This window comes from Mus pahari, chromosome 17, assembly GCF_900095145.1.
Source record: "Mus pahari chromosome 17, PAHARI_EIJ_v1.1, whole genome shotgun sequence".
Classification (NCBI taxonomy): Eukaryota; Metazoa; Chordata; class Mammalia; order Rodentia; family Muridae; genus Mus; species Mus pahari.
Genome location: NC_034606.1, coordinates 42,919,590 through 42,946,407, shown reverse-complemented (window position 1 = coordinate 42,946,407; position 26,818 = coordinate 42,919,590). Strand labels below are relative to the sequence as shown.

The following is a 26,818-nucleotide window of genomic DNA, read 5'->3' as shown; positions in this document are numbered from 1 at the left end:
GCACTCGGGAGGCAGAGGCAGGCGGATTTCTGAGTTCGAGGCCTGGTCTACAGAGTGAGTTCCAGGACAGCCAGGGCTACACAGAGAAACCCTGTCTCGAAAAACCAAAAAAAAAAAAAAAAAAGAATTCCTATCAGCATCAGTTTTTAGGACTGTTCCCTAGGGGATAGATGGCTCACCCCTAAGTCTTGGGCCTGTAGACAGTGCTGTCATGGACATCTTTATGCACATATAGACATGGTTTCCTTGCAACGTAATTAGGCGAATCAGAGGCCTGTAGCATGTTGTACCAGACTGACTTCTAGGAAGGCTGTACCTGCTTGTACCCCTCTCCAGGTAGCAGGTCTGGTTGCCTCTCATCTCCAGAGCTTGCATTCCAGAGGTCAGGGAGCTTTTAGGGGTGGGCTTCCAGCCTTAACTCTGCCTCTGCCTACTCTTCCAGGTCAAGCCCCTGCTGCACTCAATAAGGCATGAGGATGAGCTGTTAGCCAAGGAGGCGGAACTGACAAAGGTTCGAGAGAAACATCTGGCTGCAGAGAACAGACTGACAGAGATGGAGACTATGCAGTCTCAGGTAGGTGTCAGTCTCCACCTATCAATCCCAGCTGCTCTCAGTGCTGCCCCCTGTTGGCCACCATCAGACCTGCTGGCTTGCAGTCAAGTTCAGTGGGAGAGCAGTCGTCAGCCGGGAGCCTGAGCCATAAGCACCCACCCTGGAGCTGTTTGAGCGGTACACACCAGCTCTGATGCTGTGACAGTGTGTCTAAAATAAGTCACGTAAAAGGGCTGAAGAGATGCAGCCTGTGGTCAGGCCCCTGCTGAGGCAGAGTGCCACAACAGAGAGAGTGGTGGAGCAGAGCTACTCACTTCTTTGTGCTAAGGAAGCAGAGGGAAAGAAGGGGCCAGGACCTCAATATTCCCTGCACTGATGTGCGCCAGTGGCCTCTGCTTCTACAGCTCTCAGCAGCTAACAGTGCCAGCCATTGGCAACCAAGCTTTTTGTGCCTGCCTTGGGAAACATTTCTTATCTGGACTACGAGGAGGCCACAGGGAACTTAGCCTTTGCATGTGTTCTTTGCAGCTCATGGCAGAGAAGCTGCAGCTTCAGGAGCAGCTGCAGGCAGAGACAGAACTGTGTGCCGAGGCTGAGGAGCTCCGGGCCCGCCTGACAGCGAAGAAGCAGGAGCTGGAGGAGATCTGCCATGACCTGGAGGCCAGGGTAGAGGAGGAGGAAGAGCGCTGCCAGTACCTGCAGGCGGAGAAGAAGAAGATGCAGCAGAATATCCAGGTACAACCTGCACTTGCTGGGCAGGGTGGGCACAGGGCTATGCAGGGGTCAGTGTGGGCAGCCAGTGACTCAAGATAGGCACACAGGTTCAGTTATCACATCAGCCTTCTTTGTCCACCTGGGCATCTGTGGAGGCTTGCTGTTTGCGACAGTCGCTCAGTGTCCACGACTCACATCTCCATGAGTGCTACCCATTGAACATTGAGGCCACTGAGTTTCTCTCTCTAGTCCTTCCTCCATCAGCCTCAGCACAGGTCTCTTTGTGGCACACGGGCTCGAGCAGCCCTGGGAACAGTGTGAGGCTGTCAGTCATGTGCCCCAGTTCACATACCGGTTTCCCGAGGAGGCGCCAGACTTGTGTGTGTCCTCCGCCCTTCTCACGTCTCCTCTCCCTTTAGGAACTCGAGGAGCAGCTGGAGGAGGAGGAAAGCGCCCGGCAGAAGCTGCAGCTTGAGAAGGTGACCACCGAGGCCAAGCTGAAGAAACTGGAGGAGGACCAGATCATCATGGAGGACCAGAACTGCAAACTGGCCAAGGTGGGGCCTGGTGTTGCATGCAGTCGTGGAGAGGGCAGAACAGAGCAGGGCCAAGATCTGCCTACCTGCCTGATCGCCCGCGGTGCCATGGCTCTGCCCAGCAGCACGCCCCTTCTCCCGGGGCACACAGGCCTCTTGGCACCGGCACCATGTGAATTTTCTCATGAGTGGGGAGGCTGGGGCAGGGGCTTGCTGTTTTCCTTGGTAAAGGTCTTTACTAGCTTTTAGGATTGAGGAAACACCAGATGGCAGCCTCTTAGTAGGGCCAGGGGTGGGGCTACTTGTCCTTTCCCTAAACTAGTTGACACCTAGAAGTCCTTCCTACTTGACCCCAGGAGGTCTTGGATGCCCACCTTTGTAGCGTCTGTGAACTTGGCCAAGTCTTTAAGGCCCTGCCTTACCCTTGATCTATACACTTCTTGTCGAGTCTTCCTTTGGAAGAGCTAAAGTCTGTACTCAGCCAGCACTGAACTCTGACATTCTTCCTCCACCTGCAGGAGAAGAAACTGCTGGAAGACAGAGTAGCTGAATTCACTACCAACCTCATGGAAGAGGAGGAGAAGTCCAAGAGCCTGGCCAAGCTCAAGAACAAGCATGAGGCAATGATCACCGACCTGGAAGGTAAGGTGTGCTGGCCGTGAGCGTCCTGTCCATGCAGAGCGCTGAGCCCTGTGCACTCATAGGCGAGCCAGGCTCAGCTCAGGGCTAGGCCATTGCCTTAAGGCAAAGCTGTCAGGCTTCAGGGACACTATCTGGTTCTCCTGGAGTCAGGGCTGCAGACTCATTGCTGCATGGCCGGCTGGTTGCCTGTGTGAGGGGTGATAAGCATGAAGCTTTGATATGGCATGTTTTGGGCACAGCCATTTTAGAAGCTGTAGGACTTTTAATAGCGGTGAAGGGAAGAAGGAAGGAGTCACAAACTCCAGGTGCTGTGTTGCCATGGGGACACACAGGCCTTGGTAGCTTCTGGGGCTCTGCTTCATCTCGGAGTTGTAAGTGGGTGTGTGCGTGGTGTCCCTTTAAACTGTCCATGTGTCCTACAAATGCATAGTGTCTGGTTTTATACAAGTAATTAAGGCTCCCTCTGTGTCCCTTCCTGCCCTTCCTGGCAGAGCGCCTCCGTAGGGAGGAGAAGCAGAGGCAGGAGTTGGAGAAGACCCGCCGCAAGCTGGAGGGAGACTCCACAGACCTCAGCGACCAGATTGCTGAGCTCCAGGCGCAGATAGCAGAGCTCAAGATGCAGCTGGCCAAGAAGGAGGAGGAGTTGCAGGCCGCCTTGGCCAGGTGAGGCTCTGCTCCTAGCCAGTGTTGCACATGGAGTGGCTTCCCTTCCGCCTTATTCTTGGTGCTGCAATAAGCAAGCCATGAGCGTGCTCTCTGCTTCTGTGTCAGAGCCCAGGGCAAGACATTTCTGATCACAGACAGTGTGTTCCAGAGTGTTTAATCTTCACAGAAGCCATCTAAGCCCATTCTCTGTTCTCCTCCCTCTCCTCCCCATTCCCTGTAGTCCTCCCTCTCCTCCCCATTCCCTGTAGTCCTTCCTGTCCTCCTCATTCTTTGTAGTCCTCCCTCCCCGTTCTCTGTAGTCCTCCCTCCCTTCCCCTTTCACCCATTTCCTTTCCCACTTCCCCTCTATGGTCTCCTGTCCCCTGCTCCTTCCCTATTTTGTGGCTATAGGCATATATTAAAAGTCATTTTTTCTCTTTAATTTTTTATGTTTACCTGTTGGTGGGGTGTGCCTAAGGATAATGTGCCGTGCTGCACATGTGGAGGTCAGAGGGCATTTTGCCTGAGTCTTCTTCTGCCATGTGTGGGTCCCAGGGATTGAACTTGGTCCTCAGGCTTGGTTGCAAGTCTGCTGAGCCATTTCGGCACCCTGTATACATTTCTTTTTAAATAGCAACTTTAGATTTACAGCAGGGTTGAACAGAAAGTGGAGACTTCTCATACGTGCCCTGCTCCCTCGTGTACAACCCCTCCCTCCCTCTACCCGTCACTACCATGATGCAGCCATTTTAGCTGACTGTAACAGATCTTAGAGATGTAAACTCATAGCACACCCACATTTTAACTTATAGTGATCATGACCTACACTATTTTATTTCTTTGTATCTTTTCGGTAAACATTTGAATTTTTATATATTTAAAAATATATTCTTAATTAAGAAAATGAAATAATTCTGTTGTCCAGTTCTCAATTGATATTTCTCTTTAATATCTATCTATCTATCTATCTATCTTTTTTTTTGGTTTTCTGAGACAGGGTTTCTCTGTGTAGCCCTGGCTGTCCTGGAACTCACTTTGTAGACCAGGATGGTCTCGTAATATATATTTTTAAATTTGTGTGTGTGTGTGTGTGTGTGTGTGTGTGTGTGTGTGTGTGTGTGTGTGTTTCCCCTTGGGAACTAGAAGAGGGCATCAGAGCCTCTGGAACTGGTGTTATAGATAGACACTTGTGAGCTGCCATGTGGTTGCTGGGAATTGAACTCAGGTCCTCTGGAAGAGCAGCCAGTGTTCTTCTTAGCTGTTGAGCCATCTCTCCCAGCTCCACGTGGCATTGCTTGTAACCATCCTGGATGGCTTAGCTTTGCTCAGGTTGATCTCTCAGTCCATGGCCGTGACTGCTAGGTGGTGCTTTGGCTGTACCTTCTCAAGGCTCTTCTGCACATTCCTGTTGCTTGGTGGCCTCGTGCTGATGTCACTGATCTCTTTGACAGAGTGGAAGAAGAAGCTGCTCAGAAGAATATGGCCCTAAAGAAGATTAGAGAACTGGAAACTCAGATCTCTGAGCTCCAGGAGGACCTGGAGTCTGAGCGAGCCTCCAGGAATAAGGCTGAGAAGCAGAAACGGGATCTCGGAGAAGAGCTGGAGGCACTGAAGACAGAGCTGGAGGACACACTGGACTCCACGGCTGCCCAGCAGGAACTGAGGTGTGTTGCGCGGGTGGGTTGACGGGGAGGTAGTGCAGCTGGGGAGGCCCGAGTGCGTGAAGCAGGGAGTGTGCGGGCTGATGGTTCCTCAGCAGCCTCCTCACTGAGTGGAGTCCTGCTGCAGAACCTGGTGAGACAGAAGGGAGCTCAAGGCTGAAAAGGCACACATGCAGCATGCATGCTGGGTTGGGCCTGAGGGTGGATAGATGACCAAGGAGGGAGACCAAGGCTAGGGGATCTGTGCGAGTCCAGGTGTGGGGACACATCTGTAAGCCATCACTTGTAGACAGAGGCGGAGGTGGAAGGGTCAGGAGTTCAGGGTCATTCTTGGCTACAGAGTGAGTTTAAGGCCAGCATGGTTTACATAAGAACTTGTCTTAAAATAATAGGGGAGAGAGACAGAGAGAGCGAGGGGAGGGGAGAAGGACAGATATGGGGGCGGGGGAAGAGAAGCTATATGAGTGAGTGGCTCTGTCCTTTTCAGGCTTCTGCAGCCAGAGTTGGGGCAAGGGACAGCATCCCCCTAGGAATGTTGCCTCCGGTCTCATGGTGTTTTCTGTCCAGGTCAAAGCGTGAGCAGGAGGTGAGCATCCTGAAGAAGACTCTGGAGGACGAGGCCAAGACCCATGAGGCCCAGATCCAGGAGATGAGGCAGAAGCACTCACAGGCTGTGGAGGAACTGGCGGATCAGTTGGAGCAGACGAAGCGGGTACGGGAACTCTGGGAGGCGGGCCCAGGTGGGCCTGGTTGCATCAGAACCAGAGGAGAGCAGAGCAGCTGCAGTGTCAGGCTGGGTCCCTGCCTGTCAGAATGATGGGCACACAATTTCCACTATGCCTCCGTTTTCTCTGCCAGTGAAGGAGGCTGGTGGCTGGTCTGTCTTGAGGTTGAATTGATCATACTGTAAAGCATCTGCTCCATTAACCTGACCAGAAAGCTTAGGATCCTGAGGGGGCCCCCGCGGTCTCTTCTGACTAAGAGGTCCTTTCTTACACACTCCCAGCAAACTTTCAGCTGGCGTCTTACTGGGAAACCCTGATGTTGTCCATCCATGCAATTGGTAGCTGGCGGCTCCTTCTAGACAAATTCTTTCTCTTTTTGGTTTCCAGCTCATGTCCCTATTGGCGGCTGGACAGTTTCTTCCATGTGGCAGTCTAGAACATTTAGAAGCACACCTTGCCCCACTTCCACCAGCGCTGTATGATCTGTTTTTTAGTGTTTTTTTACCCAACATGCCTTTGTACTGGCCCAGGTCCCTGTGACCTGTGACCCTTGACCTTGTTAAGCGCACTCAGTACTGTGTGGACTGGGCTGTTAGTAAGCTTTCCTAGTTTTGTTTTGTTCTTTTGTTTGCTTTGTGAGATAGGGTTTCACTATGTAACCCTGGATGTCCTAGAACCTACTACATAGACCAGGTTGGCCTTGAGCTCCCAGAGATCCACCTGCCTCTGCCTCCTGAGTGCTAGGATTGAAGGCACACACCACCTCACCTGACACCTTCTCAGTTTTTGGAAGGATGTCACGTCATTGCTTTGAACATCACATTTCAAGTCTCGGAGTGGTTTTCCTTGAATTGTGAATGTTGCTAAAATCCCCACAGATGACCCATGAAATTTCATATACTAGAGCATCCCCTCCTTCCAGAAAGGGAAAGCTTGCGGGATTCTGTCACCTACCCTTAGGACCCGAGAATAAGCACCACCTAGGCTTTGCCCTGGGTCAGAGGCAGCAGGCTCTGGACCCAGAGTCCTTGCCTCTTCAGTGGCTTTAGAAAGTCCGGGCATGTACCCGACACCGGATACTCACGGCACCCTTGCCTCCTCCTCCTCCAGGTAAAAGCTACCCTTGAGAAGGCGAAGCAGACCCTGGAGAATGAGCGGGGAGAGCTGGCCAATGAGGTGAAGGCCCTGCTGCAGGGCAAGGGTGACTCAGAGCACAAGCGCAAGAAGGTGGAGGCGCAGCTGCAAGAACTGCAGGTCAAGTTCAGTGAGGGAGAGCGCGTGAGGACCGAGCTGGCCGACAAGGTCACCAAGCTGCAGGTGAGCTGCTGGACCCAGGCCTGGGGTGTGCTACACCCTTGTGGGCTTCTTCATCTGGGACCCCATGGTTCAGCTCGTGTAGTCCAGCTCTGCAGGAACAGTTATGAGTACCCACAGTATCTGCTTCTCTCTTCCCTATCCAGGTTGAACTGGACAGTGTGACCGGCCTCCTTAGCCAGTCTGATAGCAAGTCCAGCAAGCTTACGAAGGACTTCTCTGCGCTGGAGTCCCAGCTTCAGGACACACAGGTGGGGAAAATGTCAGGACCTGGATTCCCCAAGAGTCTTAGCTGCCACACTTGAGCTTCTTCTTTCAGACAGACACACCTGATAACACATCCTCTGTTGGGTTTTGGGGTGCTCCTGCACCTCCTGAGTGGCCCCTCTGCCCTCTTGAGTAGGAGCTGCTCCAGGAGGAGAACCGGCAGAAGCTGAGCCTGAGCACGAAGCTCAAGCAGATGGAGGATGAGAAAAACTCCTTCAGGGAGCAGCTGGAGGAGGAGGAGGAGACCAAGCGCAACCTGGAGAAGCAGATGGCCACGCTCCAGGCCCAGGTGTGGTGCCCTCTCCCTCCTGGGGAAGCAGGTCCGAAACTGGGTTGGACCCCTGGTCCCTCTTTATGGTGCAGCAGGCTTGTCCCAGGTTGTCCTGGAGAAGGATGTGTCCAACCAGTGTGCCGTTGTGTGTGTTTGCATCACTTCCCTGTCCTGCCTAGGTGACCGACATGAAGAAGAAGATGGAGGATGGTGTAGGGTGCCTGGAGACCGCAGAGGAGGCGAAGCGGAGGCTTCAGAAGGACCTGGAAGGCCTGAGCCAGAGGCTTGAGGAGAAGGTGGCTGCCTATGATAAGCTGGAGAAGACCAAGACACGGCTGCAGCAGGAGCTGGACGATCTGCTGGTTGACCTGGACCACCAGCGGCAGAGCGTCTCCAACCTGGAAAAGAAGCAGAAGAAGTTCGACCAGGTGTGGCCTCCCCTCCACCTCCTTCTGTCCTCTCCCCTTGGCAGAGTAGAGTGGTGGGCACGGCCAGGTCCCCAGTCTGCAGCTTGGCAAGGGGTGTGGGGAGGACGTAACCAGAAGAGGACTCAGGAGCAGGTCTTAGACATCAGCCAGTCTGCCTTCTACCGTGGAGATGCAGACACTGGGGCCAGATGGAGTAACAGAATAAAAAACATCAGGGTCAACACGCACTAGACAAATCCAGTCTGTCTGCCCCACTCCCCGCCGCCCCCGCCCCCCCTCTGCTGTGCTTTAAAACTCTGTTTATTTTACACTTAGTTATTTAGTGTGTGTGAGTGTGCACATGTGCTGCAGTGTGTGTGTGCTGAGGTCAGAGGACAGCTTGCACAAGCCTATCTTCTGTCATTTACCTGTGGAGCTGTCTCCTGGCCCCATAAACTTTCATTGTACATGGCCACACTCATTTGTGTGCTGCCACTGGCTCTTAGCATGGTAAGTGGCTGAGCTGAATGGCCTGTGAGAGGCTGTACAGCCTACAACCTCTAAGAAATGTTCTTTATGAGAGGTCCAGTCTTTGGAGCAGGTGAAGAGTGGGTGGAGAGACAGCAAGGCAGGAAGGTGAGGGATAGTGAGGGGAGCCCACACAGGGCAGGCACGGGGGTGTAGCCATCTTTGGAGAAGGGCCACGTGAGATTTAAGCCTTTAAGCAGATCTTTTCAAGAATCTGGGCATCCTTGCTGGGTAATGTAAACGAGAGAATCGAGCAGAGAGGTTGCAGAGATGCTCAGCTGTTAAGAGATGTTACCGCTGTTCTAGAGGACAAGTTCCATTCCTAGCACCCAAGCCAGCCAGCTCACAGCCACCTGTAACTGTGGCTCTATGGAGTTCAACACATTCTCCTGGCTTCTACTGGTACCGGCACATGTATGCGTATGTACATGTTGGTGTGTGCATGTGTGCGCCTACACACAGATGAAAATCTTTAAAAATTTAAGCAGAGATCAAAGTACAGTGCTAGAGGAGTCCCTGCCCTCCTTTTGCCAGAACTCCATGGGAGCCATCGAGTCCTTGGGTAACACCCTGGGAGCCAGCGAGTCCCTGATAGCAGCCTTGGGCCTGTTGGTCTGGGTCTGGCTGTAGGGCACAGTGGTCTTCAGTCTCTGCCTCACAGTAAACCTTCTTTCCCCAGCTCCTAGCCGAGGAGAAGACCATCTCAGCCAAGTATGCAGAGGAGCGTGACCGAGCTGAGGCTGAGGCCCGTGAGAAGGAGACAAAGGCGCTGTCACTGGCCCGGGCGCTTGAGGAGGCCATGGAACAGAAGGCAGAGCTGGAGCGTCTCAACAAACAGTTCCGCACGGAGATGGAGGACCTCATGAGCTCCAAGGATGACGTGGGCAAGAGTGTGAGTCAGGCTAGAGTCCTGGTTCAGGGAAGCCTCGGGGTGTGATCTAAGCTCCGGTCCCCAAGCTTAGATCTGAGTCTGAGTCTGTAACTAATGTGTAACTAACTGCTAGGTGCATGAGCTGGAGAAGTCTAAGAGGGCCTTGGAGCAGCAGGTGGAAGAGATGAAGACCCAGCTGGAGGAGCTGGAGGATGAACTGCAGGCCACTGAGGATGCCAAGCTCCGCCTGGAGGTGAACCTGCAGGCCATGAAGGCCCAGTTTGAGCGGGATCTGCAGGGCCGGGATGAACAGAGCGAGGAGAAGAAGAAGCAGCTGGTCAGACAGGTGTGTATGGCCTCCTCACTATGTGGACACTAGGGACTGCATCTGTGTCCCTGTACAACACCTGGGCCCCAGAACCATCTTCCTACTGCCTCATTTCTCAGTCCCCTGACTTAGGGCTCAGTGACTTTCTTTGTACTTTGTCCCCGGTGGCCCCATGGATACCCCAGAACTGGCCTGAGCGCATCTGAACTCAGAGCTCAGCAGTGAGTGCTAAGCATGAGCCCCGCCTCTGAGCTGCCAGTGTTCCTTAGGTGCGGGAGATGGAGGCGGAGCTGGAGGATGAGAGGAAGCAGCGCTCCATGGCTATGGCCGCACGCAAGAAACTGGAGATGGATCTGAAGGACCTGGAGGCACACATCGACACGGCCAATAAGAACCGGGAGGAGGCCATCAAACAGCTGCGGAAGCTTCAGGTGAGGCAGACTCAGGCTGCTCACAGATGGGGCTGGTAAGGCTGGGAGTCAGGGCCTGCCCCACTGCCAGCCTATCTGTGGGGGCGGGACACAGTAACAAGAGGGGACTGAGGACATTAGTCTGAGAAGAAGAAGGGAGCTGGACGTACAGAAAAGACAGGGAGGTGGCCACTTAAACCTGGGCTTCAAGAAGAGACCAGGTACTGGCAGTGTTCAGTGATGGACAGTCTAGCTCATGGCTCTGAGAAGTGGCTCAGAGCTTGGGGCACATACTGGGGGGCAGTTTCCACTCACCAGTGATTAAAGACTAACGTTAATTCAAACAGCTCTTGTGTGGTCATTCACACACGTATACCAGCAGTGAGAAAGATTAAGCATCACGTGGGCAATGCTGTGAGGCATAGGAGGCCAGCTTGCTGATGGCATTCTTAAGAGCCTCTGAGAATGCCATCGTGAGATTTGTCTGCAAAAGAAACAGAGGGTCTTCAGATCAGTAGGCGGGGACAGACGGGACAGAGGGAACCGAGCTTCCTGCTTTATTGTTGCCTTTTCTGGCAGGAAACATGTACTGTCTCGTCCCTGAGCTCACATGGTCACTGTGTGCCATGGCTGCCACTGGATGATGCAGCTGGCATCACCTCAAGCCAATAGGAAGTTAAAGAAGGCGGCAGATGGGCCCAGTGTATACTGTGTTCAGGGTCTGTGCTGTGAGAGCCACCTTCAGAGTCTAGTCAGGAAGGCATGCGCAGAGCTACCTGTCATTGGTTACTTCGTTGCCTGTTTATAAAAAGGCTGGCTAAAATCATGGCAGGCGTAGAGCAGGTCGCTGCTGGGGGCGTGGTCCCAAAGGGGTAGAGGCCCCTTTCAGGTGGAAGTAGCTGACGATGCTGACCTCTCCTTCACACAGGCCCAGATGAAGGACTGCATGCGGGAGCTGGATGACACGCGCGCCTCCCGGGAGGAGATCCTGGCACAGGCCAAGGAGAATGAGAAGAAGCTGAAGAGCATGGAGGCCGAGATGATTCAGCTGCAGGAGGTGGGCCAGCTGTGGGCACAGGACAGCTGCAGGGGATGGACCAGCTGTGGGCTCAGGGCAGCTGCAGGGGGTGGGCCAGCTGTGGACACAGGACAGCTGCAGGGGATGGACCAGCTGTGGGCTCAGGGCAGTTGCAGGGGGTGGGCTAGCTGTGGGCACAGGACAGCTGCAGGGGATGGACCAGCTGTGGGCTCAGGGCAGCTGCAGGGGGTGGGCCAGCTGTGGGCTCAGGGCAGTTGCAGGGGGCGGGCCAGCTGTGGGGTGCAGGGCAGCTTCAGAAGGCCAGCTATGGGCGTGCAGGAGTAGGAGTGGGGGGGGAAGGGCAGAGAGAAACTGAGCACCCTCCTGGAGAGTTAATAATGGGGTCCCTCTAGAGCTTTATCCTTTAGCTGCACACCTTGGTGTGGTGTGGTGCGTATGTTCGTGTATGTGCGTGTCAGTAATAGGGAAGAGGGTGAGATGCAGCCCCCAACATGGCAACAGACCCTGACTGTTAAATGAATATGTGACCCTTGAGTCCCCAGTTCATTTCATGAATCAATGCTGTGTTGGTTGTGAGTTTATCAATTACACAGGTCAAGGAGAGGGGCCTGAGTGCCCCTGGGCTGCTGTTTTAATTACACATAAAGCACATAGTGGGAAGAGAGGGTGGTGTTTCTAAGTCTGGTGGACTTCCCACAAAGGGCCATCACTGCTTTGTGAAGTGCTCAGTTGGACCCTCTGTTCTGGCATGGCTCCTCTCTTCTCCTGCGTCCCCTCCATTATTACCATTATGCATAGTGCTCTGGAGGCTTCCACAGCCCATCTGCAGCCCTCAGTATCTGGTAGGACCATATGCAGAGCGGCCAGCACTGCAGCTCTGTCCACAGTCCTCCCTGTTAGGCCTGGGTATTTCCTGTTTATAGCCCTGGCTCCTGGCTTAACTCCAGGTTCTTAGACATAGGGGCTTTATAAACACATGCCTAAACTATGCCCCTGGGTGGACTTAACCCTGGGAGCTAGAGGGGTTCCTGGGAAAGGGCTTTATGGAGGAATGTGCTAAGGGCGCAGAGAGGATGTGTGGGCTGCTGGCAGTGAAGACTGTGTTGGTCCCAGTGGGTCATGTTCTGGTGTTCATGTGACAGGAACTGGCAGCTGCTGAGCGTGCTAAGCGCCAGGCCCAACAGGAACGGGACGAGCTGGCTGATGAGATCGCCAACAGCAGTGGCAAAGGGTGAGCCAGAGGGAGGAAACACAGGGTGCTGGGAGGACCTCCTCAATTGTGCGAGCACTCACTTCTCCCGGTCCTTCCCAGGGCCCTAGCATTAGAGGAGAAGCGGCGACTAGAGGCCCGCATTGCCCAGCTGGAGGAGGAGCTGGAGGAGGAACAGGGCAACACGGAGCTGATCAATGACCGGCTGAAGAAGGCCAACCTGCAGGTGAGTGCCAGCACCACAGCGGCCGTGGCAGGCAGAAGTAGCATGGATGCTCTCTGACTGCCCCTGACCCTGCGAGGGCCTGCGCCTCTCAGACTAGGTTCAGGGAGTTTCTGGGGCCTAGTCATGGACAGATCCCTTCCCAAGAGAGCTGGGGTGTTTGTTGGTCCGTGTGTGAGAAGGAGAGGGTCCTGTCCTGCATAGCCCTGCAGCTGGGAGCCAGCCTTCGTTGAGGTCACCCTACCCCCTTCTTACAGATCGACCAAATAAACACCGACCTGAACCTGGAACGCAGCCATGCACAGAAGAATGAGAATGTGCGGCAGCAGCTGGAACGCCAGAACAAGGAGCTCAAGGCCAAGCTGCAGGAAATGGAGAGTGCTGTCAAGTCCAAATACAAGGCCTCCATTGCGGCCTTGGAGGCCAAGATTGCACAGCTGGAGGAACAACTGGACAACGAGACCAAGTAGGTGCCCTACCCAGACTGAGGGCACAGCGTTGGCACTCAGTCACCTCAGGTTGGGTCAGAAACCAGTTCTGTCTCCAGGCCCCACAACCATCCTCATTTGCTCTGAGAAGTCCGTGGGTTTGGATGGAAACAGAGGCCACTTCCAGAACCGGGGGCTTTGTGGGCTGTTTGTTTCTAGTGAGAGATTGAGATTTGGTTCAGCAAAACTGAGACTTGGAGGTAATGCGATCATCCTGCGTCCTAAGCCTCAGTTTCTCCATAGACGAGCTTCTTCACCAACCTCACGGGTCATCCTGAGACAGCAGCTACTGAGTGTCCAGGAAAGATGGCACCTTAGGTTGCCGTCTTGCTGGCTGAGCTATCTGGTGGGGGGTATCCCCTTTCAGTCAGCATTTCTGTCCTAACCCAGGGAGCGCCAGGCAGCCTCCAAGCAGGTGCGCCGGACGGAGAAGAAGCTGAAGGACGTGCTGCTGCAGGTGGAAGACGAGCGGAGGAACGCGGAACAGTTCAAGGACCAGGTCTGTGCTCCGCAGGGCCTCGGTTCTGGGTGGGCTGGACCAGGTCTGTGCTCGGCAGGGCCTCGGTTCTGGGTGGGCTGGACCAGGTCTGTGCTCGGCAGGGCCTCGGTTCTGGGTGGGCTGGGCCGGGTCTGTGCTCCGCAGGGCCTCGGGCTGCATTCAGTGTCTCACCAGTGTCCCTGGCCACCTGTTTCTACAGGCCGACAAGGCGTCCACCCGCCTGAAGCAGCTTAAGCGGCAGCTAGAGGAGGCTGAAGAAGAGGCCCAGCGGGCCAATGCCTCACGCCGGAAGCTTCAGCGTGAGCTGGAAGATGCCACAGAGACCGCTGATGCCATGAACCGCGAGGTCAGCTCCCTGAAGAACAAACTGAGGTGAGCCGGCCTGTCCTCCTCAGTACGTGGGTTTGAATGGAAACCCGTAGGCCACTTCTAGGGCTGGCGGCTTTGTAGGTTGTTTCTCGCGAGACTGATTTCTGATTCAGCAAAAGTGAGACTTGGAGCTAATGGGACCATTCTGGGCACGTTTCAGAAAGCTGTTTCCTTCCAGAGCTGGTGTACACGGTGGTGGGGTACAATGACAGACGCAGAGGTGGTTTCCCTAGTGTGCCCTTTGGGGTCCATGCCTCTGGGACTTAGCCAGGCTCTCAAATGAACTGCAGATTCTTGGCAATTCGTTCCCAGCCTATCTTAATGGTCCATCATGCAGCTCCAAGCCTGATGAACGGTGCTTCCATGCTGGGGTGTTTGAATCTGGCCTGAGTCTGCAGTCCTAGGAGATGTCCAAGAGGGAGTGCTGGCATGGGTCACATGCAGCATGCAGGAAAGCTTGGCTCTGTTAGTGTTAGGATGTCGCTGTGTGGCCATTCTCCCTCCAGTCAGAGGGAATCTTTTCTGAAGCATGAGAATCAGACTTTCCTGAGATTTTCATCTGTGCTTTCTAACATCCAGAGGATGCCCCAACTCGTGTGTGAACAGTTGTTCCCCGAGCTTCTGGGTCCACTTATTTCTCTTTTGTGGTGCTGGGATAGAACTTGGGGGTCCCATGTGTGTTAGGCATGTGTTCTGCCACTAAGTCACTCCCCACTCAACCTGCCCATTTGTGAGGCCTGAGCACTGGCAGGCGGTGCAGAAGGCAGCTCCACCTGCCTCCAGCAGCCCCCTCTGCTGGTGCTCTGTAGTAAAGGCACCCGGCAGGTAGGGCTGGCAATTGCTCTGATGGTCCACTTCCTCGGGCAGGGTTGATTCTTGGCCTCCGTCCCTGTAAAGATCACTTTGAAGTCTTCGTACTGGGCTGCCCATTTCTCTTTAGCTGAGCCCCACTGACCCTCTGCCTCTGCCCACAGGCGTGGGGACCTGCCGTTTGTCGTGACCCGCCGAATTGTCCGGAAAGGCACTGGCGACTGCTCAGACGAGGAGGTCGACGGTAAAGCAGATGGGGCCGATGCCAAGGCAGCTGAATAGGAGCTTCTCCTGCAGCCCAGGCCGATGGACAAACGGCTCTGCCTCCGTCCCCCAGCCCTCCACACCCCTGCCTTGAGACTGCTCTGCCCATGACCCCCTCCTCCCAAGGCCTTCCTGAGGGCATTGGCTTCTTCTGCTGCAGCCCTTTCAGTCCTCCATACCCTTTGAGAATCTGATACCAAAGAGTCCAGGCTGGCTCAGGCCAGATGATCCACAGGGTCTTGACCTACTTGCCTGAAAGCACGGGTGGTGGGCAAGAAGGGCTGCCATCGGAGTAGGCACAAGAGTTTTCTATGAATCTATTTTGTCTTCAGATAAAGATTTTGATAGCTCAGGCCTCTAGTAGTGTTGTTACCTTCCCCACCTCGGCTGCCCTCCCCCCTCCTCTGCTGTTGGCAATCACACACGGTAACCTCATATCTGCCCTATGGCCCCCTTCCCTGGGCCCTTCCTGGTCCAGAAGGAGCCTCTGGCTGGGTGCAGAACATGGGGCACTCTGGGAATCCCCCCACTCGCTTCTGGGCAGCACTGGTGCCTCTGCTCCTCCGACTGTAAAATGTCTCAAGTGCAATGCCCCTCCCCTCCCTTGCCAAGGGCAGACTGTCCTGGCACCGGGGCAAACCAGACAGGGGATCAGGGCCACTCTAGAAAGGCCAACAGCCTTCCGGTGGCTTCTCCCAGCACTCTAGGGGACCAAATATATTTAATGGTTAAGGGACTTGCAGGGCCTGGCAGCCAGAATATCCAAGGGCTGGAGCCCACTGTGCGCTCTTGTGCCTCTCCTAGGACTGGGGCCAAGGGTGGCTGAGCTGCGCCACCCACTCTATAGCTTCAAGTCTGCCTTCCACAAGGATGCTTTTGAAAGGAAAAAAAAAAAAAAGGTTTTATTTTTCCGTTCTTGTAGTAAGTGCTCTAGTTCTGGGTGTCTTCCCAGCCTTGCTCTGGAACTGTGTTTAGAAGAGCGTAGCCCGCCCTACAATGGTCTACACTGGTCGCTGAGTTCCCCGCGCGCCTCACTGTTTTATAAATGCTGGGATTAGGTTCCCTTATGGCAAGAAGGCTTTTTTTTTTTTTTTTTTTAAATGAAAACCAGTCAAATCATGAAGCCACATATGCTAGAGAAGCTGAATTCAAGTCCCTATGCTGTCACAAAGGAGCGAGTGGGACCCACACCCCTTTTTTTATATAATACAAGTGCCTTAGCATGTGTCGCAGCTGTCACCACTACAGTAAGCTGGTTTACAGATGTTTCCACTGAGCGTCACAATAAAGAGTACCATGTCCTACTCTCTGATGTCTGGGTGTCTGTCCACAGTGGGAAGAGGCCTGGAAGGGCCGGGCCAGCTTTCACAGGAGAGCAGTCTGAGAGGGGGGTTCTGAGACATCCTGGGCAGCAGCAGGGGCCTCCTCCCTCCATGCAGGCCAAGAGGCGGCTGGGCAGCCATGAGGTGGTTCATTCATTCTCTCCTTCCACGTGCTGGGCTCGCCTTTCTCCTTTAGGAGGAAGGAGGTTCTGGAGGAGATGCTGCAGTTCCAGAGGCAGAAAGAGGGGAGGAGTGGGTGGTGAGCAGAAGCTGGGGAGGGGCGCAGTGTGCACTGCAAACACTCAGCATCAGCAGTGGCAGATGAAGCACACACATACACACGCACACACGCACACAAACACACAAGAAAGAGGATGCAGAATGTGTCAGACCAACGCAGTGTCAGAAGCCTGGGAGACAGGCTCCTTCAGACCAGTCAGTTCTCATGGCCACACCCCCAGAGCAGCAGCCTGCATCCTGCTAGATTTATACACGCTCACCGTTGTTTTAAAAATTTATTTATTTTATGTATATGAGTACAATTATAGCTGTCTTCAGACACACCAGAAGAGGGTGTCAGATCTCATTACAGATGGCTGTGAGCCACCGTGTGGTTGTGTGGTTGCTGGGAATTGAACTCAGGACCTCTGGAAGAGCAGCCAGTGCTCTTAACCGCTGAGCCATCCCTCCAGCCCCTCCTTTTGGCTTTTATTATTTGTATTTATTCGCAGCACTGGGCTTGAAATCTGCCCCGTGCTTAGGAAGATCAGGTCCAGGTCTCCAGCCCTCAACTGTAATTGACTGCAGTGTTATTTCTTTTGTCAAGCCTTGTGATGAATATTTTTGGGGTACGAACTGGCCTGGCTGAACTGGTTCCTGTGTGGAACCCCAGCCTGGCTGTAGCAGTATCTGACAGAGTTTGGGTACTTTGTCTTAATTTTTATGGTATGAATCTTTTTGCCTGCGTGTCTCCGTGGAGCTCGGAAGAGGGCCTCAGATTCCCTGAGACCGGAGTGAAAGGCAGCTGAGTCCTGCGAGAGCGGCCAGTGCTCCCAACAACTTGATCCATTGCTCTGGCCCCCTGAGAGTCCAATCTTATAACCACTGCAGACCTGCTGCCCCAGAGAATCTGGACCCAGGATGCCACCAGTCCTCCAGAGGATTCGGGTGCATGCCAGGCTCTCAGCGCCTGGTGCTGGACCTGCCGGGGTGTCCAGTCAGGAGGATGGAGATGGCAATCTTTGCTCTAACCTCATGGATGCTTCATCCCCCTCCTGAGTAAAATGAGTGGCAAGCCCTACTTCCTAGACCAGCCTCTATTGGTTCTGCCTTTCCTAGGGTTACTGTAGCATTACCGCATGCCAGATAGCCTACAACAGAGAGCTACTCTCAAGTTCAAAGCTGAGGTGTTTTCTCCAGGAGAATCTGGTGGGTCCGTGTATCCCATGGCTTGGACCAGCACTACCTCAGTATCTGCTTTGTCTTCCCCCATCTTTAAAATATTTTTAAGGATAAAAAAAAAAGATGTTTTATGGGCTGGAGAGATGGCTCAGAGGTTAAGAGCACTGACAGCTCTTCCAAGAGGTCCTGAGTTCAATTCCCAGCAACCACATGGTGGCTCACAATCATCTGTAATGGGATCTGGTGCCCTCTTCTGGCCTGCAGGCATTACATGTAGGCAGGAGGCTGTATACATAATAAAAGGACACTTGGTATTAGATTTAAGGCCCACACAAGTAATCCCAGATTCTTTCTTGGTTTATACGCTCTGCCAACACCGCATTGCGGCCTCCATTCCAGCTATAGCAACTAGGTGCTATGAAATGCAAGGTCATGCTGTGCCATGACAGTGACATCAGCCAACCCTCTTGGGTGACTGAGGAGTGTGTTGATGCCCTGGGCACTTGCTGCAGAGCTGTTTAGTGGGGTGGCTCCCCAGCCCCTCTTCCTTCCTGTTGGAGAGTCTGCTGAACTTGAGACTGGATCCTCTCTCCGGTTAGAGTTCACCAGCACCATTCTCATCCTCAGGCAAACCAACTCCAGCCTCTTGGGTTGCTGACTCGTCTGTCTGAAATCAGAATCCCAGAGCTGCTGTGTTTAAAACGTAGCTTGTCCGCGCCAGTGTGCGCTGGGATGGGAGTGATCACGGTGGCCCGATGCTTTGGCTGCTGGTCCCCCCACCATCCACTAGATGGCGCTGCTTCCTGCCTGACTTGCTCCCCAGTTTCAGGGTTGTTTCCTTTGCGTTCAGATTAGGCTGAGATGTCAATCAGGGCATCCTGGGACACTTGCTTCGGATGCCACCAGTCAAGCTGAGCTGTTGGGTAGCAGATCTTCAGGTGAGGAGGAGTTTCTAGGGTTCAAGCTCTCTATGCCCTAGCCTGCCAAGTGAGTCCTATCCAGGGGTTCCATCCAAGACTGTTGGAGAGACCATGTTCTGGTCTAGTCCACACTCTTGACTAGAAGGTCCCCATTACTGCTCTCTGGCTCATAGGGGAATTTACCTGTTTCTGCACCTTGAAGTACTTTTGTTTGGCAGTTGAGTTAATATTAATATCAATCCTGGTAAAGGTGTGTGTGTGTGTGTGTGTGTGTGTGTGTGTGTGTGTGTGTGTGTGTGAAAACTTGATGGAAGGGAAATTATAGAAAAAAAAAAAAAGATCCCAAAATAACCAGAAGCAAAAAGGGGGGTTATGAGTGCCACTAGTCAGAATGTTTATCTCAGTTTGAACCTTGGCTCTGCCTCCCTGGTTGTCTGACAGGGACTAAATCTGGCTCCTAAAGATGTGGACAGCCCAAAGGTTCTCACCCAATTGTCCTTTTGGGCATCACTTCTGTCTCAGGGCCCATGGGGGGGGCGCTGAGGTCCCAGGAGTGGGGTGATTTGCCAGTGGCTCCAGACTAGTCAGCCGGATCACAGGCTCACATCTCCCCTGACTCCTGATATCAGTATGTGGGGGATGGGAGCAGAAAACAGGAGCTGTCCTGGGTGTCTGGATAGGCAAGGGCACAAGGTGTGGGGACTAAGAGGGACACATTGCCAAACATCATCCCCAGAGCAGTACCAGCTCTGTAATCCTAAAATCACCGAGTAGACCACTGGGTGTGTGTGAGAGACTCTGAGTGTGCAGAGAGAGAGACTGAGTGTGCAGAAACGCACAGAAATCCCTAGAATCCTGGTCTCTCCATATAGCCTGGTCTGGCTCTAAACCTGTCATCTTCTCATCTGAGCTTCCTGAGTGCTGAGATACTAGGCTTGTGCCACCAATGTGGCTTTTTCAGGTCCCACTTAGTGCTTCAGTCTTAGAGTAAATGGGCCAGCATGGGTCTCCGCTCTGCCCACCAGGAGCCTGCGTTTTCAATCGATGGATACATCACCTGTGCTGTTGACCCCGGAGGCCACTGCCCACCTGTGGGATGGGGTTGGAGTCTCTCCAGTGGCAGCCAGGTGCCACGGCCACTGTGGGAAGATGAAGGGGCAGGGAGAACAGGAGTGTCCCACTGTGGAGTGAGAAAGTCTCACTACAGGGTCAGCCACGGCAAAGACACGGAGGCAGGATGGACTTGAAGGTGTATGATAGAAGCAGGGGATGGTTGGGAGGCGGGGGAGACTGCAGCGGGCTTGAAGCCTGGAGTGCTTTAACTTGACCTTGAGAGATCTAGGACCCCTTTGAAAGAGCAAGCTGTTTTCCCTCCCTCCTTCCCTGCTCTGAGGATGCCCTGAAACCATCGGGAGGGATGGGGTTGGAGGGTTGCTTTACTCAACTCTACTCAGGCTCCAGCTGGAAAGAAGAGAGCTCCTATCAGGGCTGTACAGCTGGCCAGGAGCAGGGCAGGGCAGGGCAGGGCAGGACAGGGCAGGGCAGTCCTTCCCGGAACAGCCTTTCTGTGAACTGAGTCATAGCCCCCTCATGAGGTCTACCATGCCCACATCAGTACCAGGCTGCAGCACAGGACCAGGTTAGTGCAAGGCTTTCCTGAGGGGCCAAAGGATGGAGACTGGGGACTTTTCCTTGCCTATGAACTTCTCTGCCTAGGGGTGGGGAGTGAGTAGTCACAAGTAAGACAAGAATAACAGAATGGAGAAGACTTTATCTGCTTATGAAAGGAAAGAATATTAATGGACCATCTGAGAAGATATTGAGACACGCTCCCCTTTGTTGCTCTTGCAGGAACTGGGGTTCTCTGTCCTGGCAGGTGGTAGGTACCTTGACAGAGCTCCATAGAGGTGAGGGGAGCCAGGCAAGTCTTGATTAAATTAACCCTGTGGTAGTTAACCCTGTGATGGACTGCTGGACCAAACGTGTCTCAGTGTACTTGTGTGCCTGTAGAGCTGGGCAGGATCAAAAATGACAGTGAAGATAGAAAAGGGACAGACACACTTGTAAAGGCCACTTCATCTCATCTGGTGACTTGGGGGACATTTGCAGGCCTCTTGCTGTCTCTGCCAGGCCTTTGCCTGGAAAATACCATCAGAACTAATTCTTACTGTGCCCTCACATGCCATCCCAGTGGGACGAAACTAGTTTTAGCTTTCTGCCTACAAAGTTAGTTTTTTTTTTTAAGGTTTTTTTTTTCTTTTCAGTTTTTATTTGTTTTGCTTTTGTTTTTAGAAGTAGAGTCTCACTGTGTAGCCCTGACTGGCCAGGAATTTGTTCTGTTGACCAGGCTGGCTTAAATGGACAGAGATCCACTTGCCTTTACTTCCTGAGTGCTGGGATTAAAGACATGGGTCACCACAGCAGCCTAGACAGGTCCATCTTTCCACTATGAGGGTCTGGGATTGAACTCTGTCCATCAGCCTTAGCCACAAGCACCCTTAGCTACCATACCACTTTGCCAGACCTCTAGACAGATCTCGAGGAGGTAACCTGAAATGCAGAGCAAGTTCTATTAAAGGAGAATGTCCTTTGTGCTACTGTCTACATAAAGGCTCCATGGTTAGGGATGGCAGATGGGAAGCCCAGAGCAAGTGCCGAAACAGGCAGGAAGTGGCAGGATGCTAAGCCCTGGTTAGATGCAGGACCCTGCAGAAGCAAGGAGTGTGAGGGCCCTGGGAGAGCCCTGGGTGAAGGGCACAGGCATTGCTGTAGGTGGGAAGCTGTGTGCAGCCCACTGCACATGGACAGAAGGATAGCCTGCTGGAGTGTTTAAGGGACCCAGGCTTGGCTCAGAATAGCTGGAGTTCACGTGCTGATGTGAAGACTGGGGGTGCTAGCTAGCCTCGTGGTCTTCCCTCTATATTGAGATGGAGGTCACCGTGTTCCTCATCTCATGGCCTGTGTGTGGTCACCTAATGAGGTGGATGCCTAAGAAGCCCTGCGTGTCCCAGACAGTCACCGCCAGTTCTCATCCTTAGCTCCCACGTGTTCCTACCCTCAGATGGCTGCTAGAACATCCTTCCTCTTCTTGCCTTCTGTATACAAAGCCAGTTATTTCCCACAAGCGCACCATCAGCTGATCCCAGTGGGACAGGGTCCCTTTACCTTGGCTGGAGTGGGAGACTTGGGGTGGACAGTTAGAACCAGATGCTAACAGGTTTCTGCAGAGCCCGGGGAAGAGAAACACTCGGGATGGCGTCTGGTCTGTGGCAGGGACTGTGGAGGGAACGGTGGGCTACGGCCCTTAGGCGTTAGCCTTCTCTGTAGCGGTTCCCCCTCTGTTGCACAGTTTGTCTTCTCCTTGCAGCTTGGACCAGAGACCCCCCACATTTGACACCATGGAACCTTCAGACTGCAAGGACACCCCAGGTAGTTACCCCCCTGGCTTCTTCTTGCTTGTGGCCCAGACTTCCATACAGAGTTTAAAGAAATTGAGGACAGAGAAGGGGAGACTCAAGGGAGAGACTATAGGTATTCTCCCAACACCAGCTCTCCGGGGCTGGGTGTCTATTCCTGGCTCTGTCCTAGGGGAGTACAGCCGGGACTCACCTCCTCCCTATCCCGCCGCCTCAGGTGGGACCAGGCCATCCTGGGAAGCCGACTCTAGCTTGGTGTTACCCAAGCTCCTCCAGTCTATCCCCTTGCCTTACCCTCCTTTCCATCCAGGAGACAGAACCTTCATTGAGGAAGCCGCTGAGTACCTGCGACACACATCGGGCAGGGAAGACCTGAGACTGCTGCTGACCGAGGATGGAGCCTGGGAGGCCTTTGTGGCGGAGGCTGAATTGTCCAGGTTACCTACGGCTAAGGACCTTCCTCCCCTTTTCCTGGTTTCTCTTGCCCTTCCTGTGGATGGTGCACCCTTGTCCCCCAACTCCCCACCCCCCAACCTGTGTCTTCTTCACCCAGTGCCCTTGTTCACACGGATGGTGTTCTCCAAAGCATCTCCATGGATACACCCAGAGCTGTGCTTTGTGAGTGTGCTGGCGCCTCTCAGTGAAACCTGTGGTTTCTTACTCTCCTGCAGGTCAGAAGTGACACCAAAGCCCCCACCACACACCACATGGTAAAGACTGAGTACTCTTTAATATAGGAAATGCCTGGGAACAGAAGTTGGACCCTAGATTTTCCTAATTTTGGGATATTTTCAACTATGATACATTGTGGGGATGAGACACACATCTCAACATGAAATAGACTGTATTTTTTTTTTTACACCTAGCGCACATTTTAACTATCTATGAGCATTTTATTTTATTTTTAAAATATTTATTTGTTTTTATGTAAGATTTATTTGTATTTTTCCTGCATGCATATCTGTGTGAGGGAATCAGATCCCCTGGAACTGTAGTATAGACAGTTGTGAGCGGTCATGTGGGTGCTGGGAATTGAACCCTGGTCCTCTATGCTCTTTTTAATATCCTTGTGTATGTGTGTGACCTGTCCCTTAAGGTCAACTGTGGAGCTCTCCGCTGTGGCTTCCCAACGCTGCTTGAAAGACTTCATCTGCTGGAGCCATTCACATTTAGAAGACTCGCTCACTCACTCACTCACTCACTCACTCACTCATGGTGGCCCAGTTCAAGTGAGCTTCCAGCCAAAGTGCACAGCCAGATGCAGACAGTCCTGGCAGGCAGGACAATACCGCGCCTACTGATTGTAACTCAGCAGTGGAGGGCAAAAGGAAGGCATTTCATGACACACTGGCAAACGTTCCATGAATTAAGAGTGACTTATACACCAGTCTTGCTTCCCTGTGCTCATCAGCAGTCATTCCCCTTCCCGACCCCACCCCGGATTCATCCCTGCCCCTGATAAATGTAGCCAATGATCATAGAGTCACCCTTGAGTCAGAAGGACTCTTACTTTATCCAATGATTGGTGTTCAGGGCATTTTATTTTATTTTTTCCGACAAGGTCTGACATTAGCCTTGAACTCAGACATAACCAAAGACCATCTTGAACTTCTGATCCTCTGCCTCTACCTACCGAGGGCTAGAATTATCGATGTGTATCGGTAGGCCTGGTTTTATGCAGTGCTAGACCCCAGGGCCTCACGCATGCTAGGCAGGCACCTTACTTACTGTGCTGATCTCCACCCCCAAAGAACATCTTTTAAATGGTTTTTTTTTTTTTAAAAGACTTATTTATTTCTGTTTTATATGTCTTTGCCTGTGTGTATATGTGTGGACCTGGTGCCCACAGAGATCAGAAGAGGGCATTGGAGTCCCTAGAACTATAGTTACAGACAACTGTGAGCTGCCATGTGGGTGCTGGGAATCAAACCTGGGACCTCTGGAAGAGCAGACACTGCTCTTAGCTGCTGAGCCATCTCTCTAACTGCAAGAGCAATAGCATCTTAAACAAACAAAAACGAACAAGATTTACTATATTATTTATTTATTGAGACAGGTTCTCTTCACGCAGCTCTGGCTAGCCTGGAATTCAATATGTAGATCAAGCTGGCTTTGAATTCTCAGATATCTGCTTACCTCTGCCTCCAGAATGCTGGGATTAAAGGAGTGTCCCACCATGTTTGGCAATTTATTAACTTTTAAATTATCTGTCTGCCTGCCTGTCTGTCTGACTGTCTGTCTGTATGTGTGTGAATAGGTACATGCACAGACCTCTGTCTGTCTGTCTGTCTGACTGACTGTGTGTGGATAGGCACATGCACAGACCTACGGAGGCCACGAGAGGGCGCCAGATTCCCTGAAGTTGCAGTGACAGTGCTTCTGAGCCTCTCACCCTGAGTGCTGAGGTCCAACCAAATCCCAGTTCTGTAGACTGTGTACCAAGCACTCTTTTTTAAAAAAAAAAAAAAAAAAAAAGATTTATTTATTATTATATCTAAGTACACTGTAGTTGTCTTCAGATGCACCAGAAGAGGGCATCAGATCTCATTTCAGATGGTTATAAGCCACTGTGCGGTTTCTGGGATTTGAACTCAGGACCTTCGGAAGAGCAGTCAGTGCTCTCAACTGCTGAGCTATCTCTCCAGCCCCGCACCAAGCACTCTTAACTGTGGAGCCAATTTTCCAGCCCCAATGAAGAGCAACTTAACACGACTTTTACTCAGTATCTTCTATTGACTGAGGACCATTTACAATTACTAAGCGTTCACCATCAGAAGAAAGGTTCTGCACGTCTGTGAAATCCCTCCCGAGTCACAGTGAGCATGCTGTCCCCTGGGCAGACTACATGTTATGGAACCTATAACAAACTGTTTATGTCCATTTTTATTTTTTTGCCACCGAGGATGGAATCTAGGGCCCCACGTGTATTAGGCAAGCTCTCTACCACTGACCTAAATCCCAAGCTAAACTATTTCTCTTAATCACTTGATGCCCATTACAGAGCTGATGCAGACACTTTACGTGACGCCCTCCATGCGCTCACAGCAAACCTGGCCGTGGAAGACCAAGAAAGGCTCCAACATGACCTGCAGGACACGGAGAGTTTTATGGATGCATTTCCCCAGGTGAAACTGGAGCTGGAGGGACACATCAGGAAGCTCCGCACCCTGGCAGACAAGGTCGACAAGGTGCACAGGGACTGCACCATCTCCAATGTGGTGGCCAGCTCGACCAGCACTGTGTCTGGCATCCTGACCATCCTTGGCCTCACTCTGGTACCTGTGACAGCTGGGGTCAGTCTGATACTCTTGGCGACAGGGATGGGCCTGGGAGCAGCAGCGGCTGTGACCAGTGTCTCCTCTGGGATCGTGGACTATACAAGTAAGTCATTAGCCAAAACGGAAGCCAGCCACCTGGTGTCAACTGGCATGGCCAAAGTGAAGATGGTTGCAGACGCTGTGGTTCATTCAGGACCCCAGGTCTTTTCCTTATCTGAGAATTGCTGCCGAGTCCTACGGTGCATGGAGCAGAGCATCAATGCTATCAAACTCACCAAAGCCAACCCTGCCTTAGCAGCTAGTGCCAAGCGCCTCTTGGCCATGGGGAGCACCTCTGCCCAAAGTGGTAAGCACGTGAAGAAAGCCTTTAAAGGCACTGCCCTGGCAATGAGCAGAAGAGCCCGGATCATGGGTATAGCCACTGCAGGTGTGTCCCTCGTTGGGGATGTGATCAGCCTCGTGAAACAGTCCAAGAGTTTGCACAAGGGCAAGAAAGCAAAGTCTGCCGAGGAGTTGAGGCAGCAGGCTCAGGAGCTGGAGGAGAAATTGGAGGTGCTCATCCAGATGTACGACAGTTTGCAGGCAGGCTCAACACGGTAACACGCTTTCTCCCCCAGAGCAGTGCGGAAGATGGGGAGGTGCTCTGGATCTAGAGACTGAAGCATTTTTTGTGAGAGGGAATCAGACCCATGAAGTTCAGGACTGAGACATTTGCCCTTTTCAAAACACTTTGTTGTGGTTTTGTTTATATGTATAGGTGTGTATCTGAGAATGTGGGTGTAGGTGCCCTCTGAGACCAGAAGAGGGCATCAGATCTCCTGGAGCTGGAGTTACAGGAGGTTGTGAACGGCCTGATGTAGGTACTGGGAACTGAACTCATGTCCTCGGCAGGGCAGCCGGTACTCTTAACTGCTTAGCCACGTTTCCAGTCAGAGTTTGGCATGTTCTCTAGCTGGGACCTGTAAGATCAGTGATGGTAGGTAATGGGTGAAGGGAAAAGAATGGGAGCCTGAAACGAGGGACCAAAGGGGACTAGAGAGTGTGGAGGGGGGGTGGAGGGGGAGGGAATGCCAGTTTTGGAGTAAAGAGCTTTGGAGGCTTGAATAAAGAGAGCTGTGTCAGAGCGAGCAAGGAGAAAGCAGGGAATCTGACAAACCGGGAGTGGGAGAAAGCCAGAGGAAGAATTCTGGATGTGGAAGAGCCACTGTGACGTCCTAGGATGACCGTGGTGGTGGTGATGGGTGGGGGTGACGGCAGCGTGGGCACAGCAGTTGTCAAGGGGCCAGGGTGCCTTTGAGGACCAGTGAAATTCCATTGACCACCTCTCTACTCATCTTCCTCTTCCATCTCGTGTTCTATATAGACTTTAGCTCAATGAATACGAGCCAATCAGTCTAGGAAAATGGGGGCAAACCCAGACTGAAGGTCCGAAAGTCAGAGGTAAGGAAAACAAAACATTAGAGCATGTTTCAGGATGTAAGATCGGAGAGCACCCGCCCCCATCCTAACCACCTAACTGCTAGATCCGCAGCCCCTTCCATGAGGCAGTGCGCTCCATCCAAGGGCAGAGCACAGCCTTGGAGGAGGCACAGAGGCTCTTCTGCTCACGGATAAGCACCAGGGGAACCAGGAAGGTTAGCAACAGGGTTGATCCCTCAAAAGGAAGGGATGCGTAACCTGTTATCTGCCCAGAAGACTTCGAGCAGA

At 52.8% G+C, this 26,818-nt stretch overlaps 2 protein-coding genes across 3 annotated transcripts in view; both read left to right on the top strand.

The window, feature by feature from the left end:
- Myh9 (myosin heavy chain 9) overlaps positions 1-16,078 on the top strand; it is a 77,984-nt gene extending 61,906 nt beyond the window's left edge. For both annotated transcript variants that reach the window (XM_021216309.2, XM_029547989.1), the window contains exons 21-41: positions 443-574; positions 1,082-1,288; positions 1,687-1,824; positions 2,322-2,445; positions 2,937-3,108; positions 4,542-4,754; positions 5,319-5,463; positions 6,587-6,793; positions 6,937-7,041; positions 7,194-7,346; positions 7,508-7,756; positions 8,943-9,155; positions 9,268-9,480; positions 9,732-9,893; positions 10,801-10,929; positions 12,054-12,142; positions 12,224-12,347; positions 12,602-12,810; positions 13,223-13,331; positions 13,531-13,703; positions 14,675-16,078. In XM_021216309.2, the coding sequence (XP_021071968.1) occupies positions 443-574; positions 1,082-1,288; positions 1,687-1,824; positions 2,322-2,445; positions 2,937-3,108; positions 4,542-4,754; positions 5,319-5,463; positions 6,587-6,793; positions 6,937-7,041; positions 7,194-7,346; positions 7,508-7,756; positions 8,943-9,155; positions 9,268-9,480; positions 9,732-9,893; positions 10,801-10,929; positions 12,054-12,142; positions 12,224-12,347; positions 12,602-12,810; positions 13,223-13,331; positions 13,531-13,703; positions 14,675-14,792 (3,384 nt within the window). In that variant the 3' untranslated portion in view covers positions 14,793-16,078. The remainder of the gene's footprint in view (positions 1-442; positions 575-1,081; positions 1,289-1,686; positions 1,825-2,321; positions 2,446-2,936; positions 3,109-4,541; positions 4,755-5,318; positions 5,464-6,586; positions 6,794-6,936; positions 7,042-7,193; positions 7,347-7,507; positions 7,757-8,942; positions 9,156-9,267; positions 9,481-9,731; positions 9,894-10,800; positions 10,930-12,053; positions 12,143-12,223; positions 12,348-12,601; positions 12,811-13,222; positions 13,332-13,530; positions 13,704-14,674) is intronic.
- Positions 16,079-20,020: 3,942 nt separating this feature from the next.
- LOC110335312 (apolipoprotein L2-like) lies at positions 20,021-26,440 on the top strand. The gene is made up of 4 exons (XM_021217399.1): positions 20,021-20,056; positions 21,785-21,846; positions 22,144-22,270; positions 24,835-26,440. The coding sequence occupies exons 2-4, from the start codon at positions 21,816-21,818 to the stop codon at positions 25,709-25,711; spliced, it is 1,035 nt and encodes a 344-aa protein (XP_021073058.1). The 5' UTR covers positions 20,021-20,056; positions 21,785-21,815; the 3' UTR covers positions 25,712-26,440.
- The last annotated feature ends 378 nt before the right edge of the window (positions 26,441-26,818 follow it).